The sequence below is a fragment of the Anser cygnoides genome, chromosome 7 (genome assembly GCF_040182565.1).
Source record: "Anser cygnoides isolate HZ-2024a breed goose chromosome 7, Taihu_goose_T2T_genome, whole genome shotgun sequence".
Classification (NCBI taxonomy): domain Eukaryota; kingdom Metazoa; phylum Chordata; class Aves; order Anseriformes; family Anatidae; genus Anser; species Anser cygnoides.
Window position 1 is genome coordinate 18,247,422 of NC_089879.1, and position 9,863 is coordinate 18,257,284.

Consider the following 9,863-nt stretch of genomic DNA (forward strand, 5'->3'; position numbering starts at 1 on the left):
TTTACACAACCTTCAAAGACTGCTGTGAACCCTACACAACAGCAGGTACTTGTTTTCAGTACCTCTAAGTGTATGGGCAACATTTAGCATGCAGGCAAAATGCTAAGCTTTTAAGGAGAATTTGTAGCAAAATTCAGCAGCTTGCTGGAAATATTCTCATTGGTTTTGTCAAAATCTTTAATGAAAGTGAAGTGTCTTCTTATAAACACCTTCCCTGTTATAAATGACTGCTCTTCCAGATTTTTATTCTGCCTCTTGGATGTTCCTGTCGAGGCCTGGACCTCTTTTGTCTGAACACGTGCTCTTCCTGCCAGAGGGTGCCTGTCATGGACACGCTTTGTCTCACTGTGTTAGCCACTCTCCTGAAGTTTTAAAGTGTTTATCTTACACAGCTGAAAGCCTCCTCCTGTTTCATGAGCTCTACATTGGAATGCAGTGGAAGAGACCCAGGGCCTGTGGCCACCCAGATTAGAGGTTTTTGTAATAAGGTCCCTATATGGTTTTGTTAGAGACTTCGGCTCTGTCTCCGTCTGTCTCTGCTCCTTGTTTGGGAGGCTGGTGGGAGGAGAAGAGCTGAAGGGGCTATATAATCTCTGTGCTTTCAGATACACAGAGCACCATCCCAGGGCCGCTATCCCCAGCCAAGCACTGTCAGGGTAAGTGGCACTGAACCAATAGTGTGATTTACGGTTTTGTGGAGGACTTTAATTAAGTAATGTCAGATGGAAGTGATTCAGGAGGATGTACTGCTGTACTGCAGTTTGCTTACGCGTTACTTAGTAGAACTGAATTGATAAAATGCTTGTAGTATCTACACTGAGTTGTCTTCATTTTATGGCACTTCTGAAAGGGAAGTAAACCTGATGATTTTGCTGATTCCACTAATGCTCCAGAAACTGTATAAAGGCACAGGCTATGTAGTGGTGCAGCTGGAATGATAGTTGTGTTTGTATTTCAGTGAACCTGTGCCCCTGGGCTGTTAGTGTTGGACACAACAGAGTTCCTGAGGGCGTGAATTTGCCCACTGTGTAGTAGGGTTTCTCAGCAGGTTTGCCTCAGTGCTCTTAATTCAGCTTAGGGTGACACAAGTGGTTTGGAGAGCTGAGACTGTAAGAAGAGTTGGAAGCATGCAAAATATCAGTATCTAAAAGGATGCAATGAGGATGCATGTGTGTGTATGTCCCTGTCTCTTTGTATGTGAAACTAATGCTCTGCTAAATGCCAAACATGAAGGAACAGGTTACACACAGTGTTCCTTGTGAGGCTGGAGCTCTCTTAATAGCATGCTGTGGAGACTGGTGAAGTGATTGGTTATCTTTAAATGTAAAGCAGGTAGAAGTAAGAGGCTAAATACAGTGTTAATTGCTCAGGAGAGTATTTTCCTTTATTCCCATGCTTTATGTCACGGTGCTGAGTGACATTTGCTGCTGTAGGGTTTTACTACTGCATGCCACGGCAATCCTGAGCTGTAACGCACTGCTTGGCAGCAGAGAATCCTGGCTGAATGATTCAGCTTTGATTTTTCAACTTTTTGTGCTTTATTACTAAATATGGTTTTCATTTAGAGTCCACTGAGCTCAGAAATGTAGCCTTTCCTGCCCCCTTCTTTCCCCTCCCCCAAGTGATTTTTGGCATTGCATTCCCTGCATTGGTTTGAGCAAACCCCCTGACCTCTAGCTCTGTTCCAAAAACAGACGGTTGAAAAGCCTGCTTCCTAATTAGGAAATGGTTTGTCTAAACCACTCTGTTCATTCACGTTAGGTAACAATTGTGCCCCATTGAGTAAATGCTTCAATATAAAGAGCCTGTTTTCCCAAGAGTAAATTTAATAAATGCAAAAAATGCAACCTACTTTTCTTTCTTGGGAATAATGATAAAATGTCTGGAGCACGTCAAGTTGGGATTTCCCTGTCCTTTTCTTCTTCTACACCCATGCATCCTACAGAAGCAGCACTACAGCCATGTCTCGTGGCTGGAACGGTGCAGAGGATCTGAAGTGAAGGACGGGCAGAGGCTGTCCCTGCGTGTTCCACCTGGGGTACAGGCTGAGCGGTGTTGTGCACGCCCTTGCTCATCAGCCATGGCTCTCGCTGACCCTGTTGCCACTTTGTCCTCCACTTCCAGTATTCCCGTGGCAGAAGGTTTTAGGGACTGTGTGAGGAGCCAGCTGGGTTGGTGGATGACAGCTGTCTCCTTTAGCACTTAACACATTGCAATTTGTTGAACTCTGCATGGAAGCCCGGACTCCCAGGTAGTCAGATGATTCCCTACCACACAATAAATTGTGGGCAAATAGTTCTTGCGAGTGCTGGTATTCAGGGCTTGTTTCTATAACTGACTTCAATACAAACCCTTCAAGGCATTTTTATTACCCATGTTATCATTCTGTTGCCTGAGGAGGAAAACAATTTCTGTTTTACTGAAACAGGGAGCCAGTATAAATTACTCTGTCACTCTACAAATGCATGTTATTAGCTGGCTTGAAATTATGATAGAACATATGCTATGGTCAGTTTTCAAAACACACACTGTCCCTGACTTCATTTTAAAGTTGGGATTATTTTTTTTTTTTGTCTGAGTAACTAGAACCCAGTGGGTTAGTGTCTGTATCACTGTATAATGTCTGCATCATGTACCACTGGTACATGACTAGCAGGTAAAGTGCTAAGTCTTTGGGAACTCCAAGACTGAACGGTGATGGCTAAAGTGCTCTTACCTCTGTTAGCTTTCCAAATGCATCAGTTTTGTCAAGACGATAGAAAACCAGGGGATGTTGTGCTGACTCTGATGCAAAGGGATCTTTGTTTTTGCAGCTGTCAGTCCAGCAGTCTTTTTTATCTCCCACTCACCCCCCAGCAGTGGATTTCTCTGACCAAATTTAGATAAACATTTGCTGTCCCAGAGCTGTAATGATCCATCTGTCCATGCAGCAGGACTGGAATTCTCCTCCAGAATCCCTTGAATACTGTCTGGTGCATATAGTATTTCTGTGTGATGGTTTCTTTCATACAGTTCTGTCTTCAAGACTGGTTCTCTGAGGTTTGTTATATTTTTTTCCTAATTCTTTTCGTGCTGTTTTTATAGGGCTGTTTCCTGTCTGGAGGTCCTGACGACATTGACATAGAAGATGTGTGAGGAAGAGGACAGCACTGCCCTTGTTTGTGACAATGGGTCAGGGCTCTGTAAAGCCGGCTTTGCTGGGGATGATGCTCCGAGAGCAGTTTTCCCCTCCATCGTGGGTCGTCCCAGGCACCAGGTGATGAACTGCTTTAGTTATTCCACACTTGGATTGTAGAAGGTTTTGCTGCCCCATCCCCAGCTCTCTACCCAGAGCCACCTTTTCCTGTGTCTGGGGCAAACAGAGCCCTGGGAGGTCAGTGTAACGCAGTACTCCCTCCCAGGCAGAAGTCCAGCAGTGCAGCCACCTGAGTCAAAGCAGCGTCTAGTCTTGTTAGAGGAATCCTTTTAATTTTTTTCACTTCCTTCTATGCTCTCTTCTTCCTGTCCCTTGATTTTGGATCACCCAAAGAACTCGATGAGTAAAGATAGTTTAAAAGCAAACAAGCCCAATAGAGAAGCATCTGTAATTTTTGACTGCCTTAAAAGCTGGTGATAGATGATGTATGGAGAGCTAAATGAGGAAGGAGAAGATTTCAGTCAGCTTCCTATCAGCCTCCCTGACTTTATTCATTTAGCTTTGTAGGCATAAATGGGCCTAGGGTTGAATTTCTTTAGCTTCAGGTTTTACATTTGAGTGTTTCCAAGACGCAACTGTTAGAGAAGCCAAGGTTTGGAGCATGTAATGACTAAGTTTGGGTAAGAGTATTATGTAGTCAAAGCATCCTAGGATGTACTGTTTGTTGGTGGTTCGTTGGTTCTTTTGACCGTATTTCTAACTTAATACATAGATACTACTATATATCTAGAGTAGTTTCCAGTTTCTGGTCCAAGGACCACTTCTACAGGATCCACAAAAATACCTGAAAGTGTAAACTGTACTCGTAGATTTCAATGGTTTATATCTCTAATGGAAATATTTTAGTCTAAAAAAAAAAGTAAAAAATAATCATAATAAATTTAAGCTTTGGAAAATGTGAAGTTTGTATTGCTGCATCTTGGCCCTTAGATGGCACAATGTCGCTTTCCGCTTTAACTCCACTTTATTATACTTTAACAGGCAGGTCATTCCTAAACAACGAACATTAAAAATTGCCTATTGTTCTACTTCATCTTGATGAATTTAATATTGTACTTATTTTTTTGAGTATATAATTTAACATGGTATAAAAATTGTTCTTGAGTGCTGTTTGCTTTTACTGTAGTGGAAAGATGAACTCCAGAGGTTTAAGCTAGCTAAACATTTCATTTTGGAAATTAAAGAGCAATGAGTAATTTTCCAATAATTAGTATTCTTAAAGTATTTTGTTACTAGTATCACTGACAACTGGATTTATATCAGCCAGTGTTCTTACTAGAGGTGTTTGTGACACTTCTCCTTGAGGGACTAACTCCATTTGTGTTATTTTATAGGGTGTGATGGTTGGTATGGGTCAAAAAGACAGCTACGTAGGTGACGAGGCCCAAAGCAAAAGAGGAATCCTGACCTTGAAATACCCCATAGAGCATGGCATCATTACAAACTGGGACGACATGGAGAAGGTATTTCAGCATTGAAATGATGTGTATCACTGGTAAAAACCACTTGAATGAAACGTTTACAGATTACTCAGTAAATTTTAGAGATGAAAGTGTCATGCTATCAAGTGTGGTTTAATGAAAAGCTTGTTAACAGCAAGCTGGAATAAAGCCTATTCAGCTCTGTACCTTCTACTGTAAGAATATATTTATTTTCATTAACTAGTGTGTTCTTAGAAGAAGTCATATACCACTAGCAGTGATATATTTAACCTGAGGATTGTGTGTTTCTTTTTCAAGTTACTTTGGTAATATCTATGAAGGCAATAAGAACAATTGCATGTGAAACGTTACTCATCTATCTCTGAAATGCTGTAAGCAGAATGCTGGAGCATTATACCTGTCTGAAAGTGATTCTGAGCTGCTGGTTGATGGTATTTCTCTCTCCTTTGCCTTCTTCCATTGTCCTCAGATCTGGCACCATTCTTTCTACAATGAACTCCGTGTTGCACCTGAAGAACACCCAACTCTGCTGACTGAAGCACCATTGAATCCCAAAGCCAATCGAGAGAAAATGACCCAGGTAATCTCACTCTGAAGCTATGGAATAATTCAAAGTTTGTGAATTCAGCAGGATGTGAAATTCATCATTTCAGTTAGTCATAATAGCTTGACTTTCCAGTAGTGTTTACCTCTTAGTAATGGAAGATGGAAAGTGCAGTGTGACCATGTGTCAAATTTGTACATTATTGCATTTACTTTAAAAAGTCAACGTATCAGTTCTGAATATGAAAACCTCGGTCTGTTCAAGCTTATGTCACCTTCATCTTTTTATTTTTTTATTTTTTTGTCTAGGCCTATCACAAATTGGTCTTTAATATGTGCATGTATCTGTATTCATACATAATAGATATAGGTCAGATACAGAGAAATGTCTTATAGGACAAATACATTTGGATTTAGATGTGTTTTCTTTCCTTGTTATTACCAACTATCAATAAATATGAAAATCTTGTCTTTTCCCTCTCTTTCAGTGTATTGCTAAGCTAAGGTCCCTACTGTTAAGCTGATTATTTTAATTTCATTTCAGATTATGTTTGAGACTTTCAACGTGCCAGCCATGTATGTAGCTATTCAAGCTGTTCTGTCCCTGTATGCTTCTGGACGTACCACAGGTAGGCCTCTGGGAACGGTGGCACAGGCATATGAAATAGATAAGCATTTTGGTGTGCAGCTGAGAATGAACTGTGCGTGTTGTCTTCTCAAAGGGATTGTGCTCGACTCTGGGGACGGTGTCACCCACAATGTGCCCATTTATGAAGGCTACGCTTTGCCGCATGCCATCATGCGTCTGGACCTGGCTGGCCGTGACCTGACTGACTACCTCATGAAAATCCTGACAGAACGTGGCTATTCCTTTGTGACCACTGGTAAGAACGTGCTGCTAAAATGAGGAGGGGAGTTATTTAATGTGCAATGCTTCTAGTGGCCTTAGAAGGGATAGCAGTGGTTCTGCAGTTGATTAAGAAAGAATCCAACAGGAAAGGGGAGCAAGACTGGCAGAGGGTTAGAGTAATAAATAGGGAGGGTGTTGGAGGATGAAAGGGAACCACCTGTTGGCACATCTGGGCCCTTCCTGAGTGCCATTCTAAACACAATCATCTCAACAGCGGAGCGTGAAATTGTCCGTGACATCAAGGAGAAGCTGTGTTATGTGGCCCTGGACTTTGAAAATGAGATGGCCACTGCTGCCTCTTCCTCCTCTCTGGAAAAAAGCTACGAACTTCCTGATGGTCAGGTGATCACCATTGGAAACGAACGCTTCCGCTGCCCGGAGACCCTCTTCCAGCCATCTTTCATTGGTAGGTTGAGTGATTGTTTGGCCTTGGTAAGCTGCACATAAATATCAAGTCCCTATTTTTTTTTGATTGTATCCCATTGCTAGCGCACTTAGATGTATACACAAGTGTGTCCCAGTGCCCATTATAAACTAATCTTTAAAACAGCACTATTAATACAGTGGGAGGAACTTTATGTCAAACAGTAAAGCAAAATACTTTCCCAAAATAAACCCTGAATGTTTATTCCTGGCTTTGGGCCCACACCACTTTGTATGTTATGGAGTTGGCTACTATGAAAAGTATGGCTGCAGAGACATTTTTCTAAATAGCATGAGGGTTGTAGTTTGAATGTGCTTGCAGGGAGGGGTTAAAAAAACCACCACCACCACCAAAAAACACTACTTTTATTTTTCCAAAAGACTGCTCCAAATCCCGAATCCACCACATCTGCAGAGCAAATCAACAGCCATGAAGGCAGGCTTGCAACAAGGTCACATAAAAATCCAATGTAGTTTCTGCTAATTGGCAAATTTCAGCTCAGAAACTGATACAGTAGTTGCATACTTAGAGGTATTAGGACATATTTTGACTGTTCTGTCTCTGAGCTGTCTCAGTTTAAGAAAGGAAAAAAAAAAGAAGAAGAAAACAAATGATTCCAGGACCATATAAGGAATTCTTAGGACTTATGAGATTTCTGCAAAAGCCTAGTGGAGACTGTACTATTCCACACCCCCGACTTTCTTTTTAAGGAGGCATTGTGTGTGTCAGCAGGGGAGGGCTGTACCCTCAAGGAACTCCAAAGTAAATAATTTAAACAGCTGCAGAAAGACTTTCCAGTTTCTGTAGCCCTGAAGACTGGTGTCTTCCAAAGAGACTCTGCAGTTCATGTTGTCCGTTCTGTATTAACAATTTAAAGTCCCTGTACGGAGTTGCTTCTTCAGTGTTCTGCTGTAACTTCCCTAGGCATGGAGTCTGCTGGCATTCATGAAACCACTTACAACAGCATCATGAAGTGTGACATAGACATCAGAAAGGATCTTTATGCCAACAACGTGCTGTCTGGAGGCACTACAATGTACCCAGGCATTGCAGACAGGATGCAAAAGGAAATAACTGCTCTGGCTCCCAGCACAATGAAGATCAAGGTATGGCACTATTACTTGTAGACTACTTTAGCTGGCATGTGCAACATCCTCAAAAATCTAATGAAAAACACCAACACTTTACAAAATTCTTTTTCAGTCAAGTCTGAATGTTATAGTAAATAATCATTGCTTGGTAACTATAAGAATCACCCTGGTTGCTGGAAGAAAATCTCTCCTCTGACTTTCTTTCTCATGCTGAGTTCTGCAAACTGCCCTAACAGCATAAATTATAAATTTTCCTGGGGCTGTATCAAATTTCTTCAGCCCTTTTTGGTTAAGAGAAAGGGGAAAAAAGGAGAAATACTGGCTCTGCCCTCAGCCTACAATTCAGAAAAGAAAGAGATTCTTACAAGCCAATCTTCTTTCTGCTGCTTCAAATCTCCCTTTCCTTGCTTTGCAAACATTTTGTCAGGTTTACCAATAAGAGTGCTCTATAGGTCACTCATTCTCCTAAGCCCTCCTCGGCTACCAGATTTCTATAACAACTTGTTGTCTTTATGGCTTGCTGCAATGGCTAACTGGGATAGCAAGGGATGACACTAACGTATACATATACAGTGTTTTCATTAATATCAAATATCACTGCTTTAGTACTTAACAAATTACATAACAAATTCACAGTTGGAAGTTGTGTTTAATGCTTTTATTTCTTAAACAGATCATTGCTCCTCCTGAACGTAAGTACTCCGTCTGGATTGGAGGTTCTATTCTTGCCTCCCTCTCTACTTTCCAGCAGATGTGGATCAGCAAACAGGAATATGATGAAGCTGGCCCATCCATTGTTCACCGCAAATGCTTTTAAATTGCTTTATCTTTATGTGTCTTTTTAGCGTATTACTGTGAATGTATTCAGGAAAATACATTCTTATAATTTCATTCCATAAATCCTTCATCATGACTGATTAATTGGATACTATGTATTTTTTGGAATAAATTTTAAATATGCAAATGAGATTGCTGCTCCTATTTTAAAAAGACGCATTTTTGGAGATACCATTACAGGTGGTGTGAAGCTCCATCTTGTGGCGTAAATTTGTTACCACACTATACTGGGCTTAATAGAAAAAGTAGTAAGTACCACTTGCTCAATGGTATCAGTGCTAGAAAACGCTTGACTATCAGGCAGCACCTTGTTGATGTTTAGCCTCAGCATTTTAGTCTGCAAGCAAAACTAGTCTTGATTTTTCAAGCTCTGGGCAGCACCAAAGGAGCATAGTGTCTGTTTGATACCAGGATGAGCATGTGCATTCTGCTTTGCATCTGCTCTATCCAGAAATATTCTCTCTCCACATCACTTAATTCACAGCTGTCATGCTAGAAGAAGTTCTCTCATTGTATGGCCCAGAGGTACAATGCTTTATACAGCAATTCCAGGTGATTTCTTTAAAGAAACAAAACCTGTTCTTTTAGAGCATAGCTAAGTTCTGATATTAGATTGAACACGTGACTTTTCTACTACATGTCCTCAGGATGAGTATAGCCTATTTTTGTTGTTTTGATTTCCAGCAAGGTCTAAAGGGTAATTAAGCTGGCTTAATACACTTGCTCTTCAAAACTTTTTTTTGACGGGGTGGGGTGGGATGGGATACGTAAGGGGATATAATGTAGTCAGAGCAGATTAAAATGTTTTCAGAAATTTTTCTTTTTCTGTGACTTTTCTGATTCCACTTATGTCTTAAATACATTGAAATTGATATTAAAATAGAAGTATATGCATAGAAGTTGAAGCCAGTACTACTACTGTCTTACAAGTATATATATATATGTATGAATAAAGTAATCACGAGACAGACCTGGAAAAGGTCAGTTCTAAGGAACTTGCTGCACTCTGTATTCATTAGAGTTCAGGATAAAGGATGCTATTTATTTTTGTTACTACTTTTCCTGTCTTAAACTCAATAGTTTATTTACCTCACTTCCCTGTTACTCCTTATCTTCAAACTGTAAACTCTGCAATAGCACCTGTTATTTACTGTGACTGCGTAACTGCTGGGTTTCAGATCTTGTCCATCTTCTGACTGTTAGCACGTTCCAAACATTTTTGTACTAACCTTATTATTTAAAGTATAGGTCATCTAGATTCTTGGAGCAGATATTAAATAAACTCTTGTAAGAGCAAATATTTTTGTACGATTCTTCCTTCTAACTCTAGATAGATCTTTCTATCCAGCTCTAGACAGATCCAGGGAATCCCTTGCAGGATCAACTAGATTTCAAATGGGAGTTTCTGCTAGAGGGTTGC

At 40.6% G+C, this 9,863-nt stretch overlaps 1 protein-coding gene across 1 annotated transcript; it reads left to right on the plus strand.

Annotated features, from left to right (window-relative positions):
- The first annotated feature begins 505 nt into the window (after positions 1-505).
- On the plus strand, positions 506-9,741 carry ACTA2 (actin alpha 2, smooth muscle). The gene is made up of 9 exons (XM_013194356.3): positions 506-656; positions 3,085-3,256; positions 4,531-4,659; positions 5,108-5,218; positions 5,726-5,810; positions 5,904-6,065; positions 6,306-6,497; positions 7,440-7,621; positions 8,280-9,741. Exons 2-9 carry the CDS (start codon positions 3,128-3,130, stop codon positions 8,421-8,423), a joined length of 1,134 nt encoding a protein of 377 aa, XP_013049810.1. The 5' UTR covers positions 506-656; positions 3,085-3,127; the 3' UTR covers positions 8,424-9,741.
- Positions 9,742-9,863: the final 122 nt, after the last annotated feature.

Excerpts from the sequence above, each read along its gene's own strand:
- ACTA2 (XM_013194356.3), top strand. The coding sequence starts at position 3,128 with ATGTGTGAGGAAGAGGACAGCACTGCCCTTGTTTGTGACAATGGGTCA. Across the intron at positions 4,660-5,107 it reads ACTGGGACGACATGGAGAAG|ATCTGGCACCATTCTTTCTA; the intron begins GTATTTCAGCAT and ends CATTGTCCTCAG. Across the intron at positions 6,066-6,305 it reads CTATTCCTTTGTGACCACTG|CGGAGCGTGAAATTGTCCGT; the intron begins GTAAGAACGTGC and ends TCATCTCAACAG.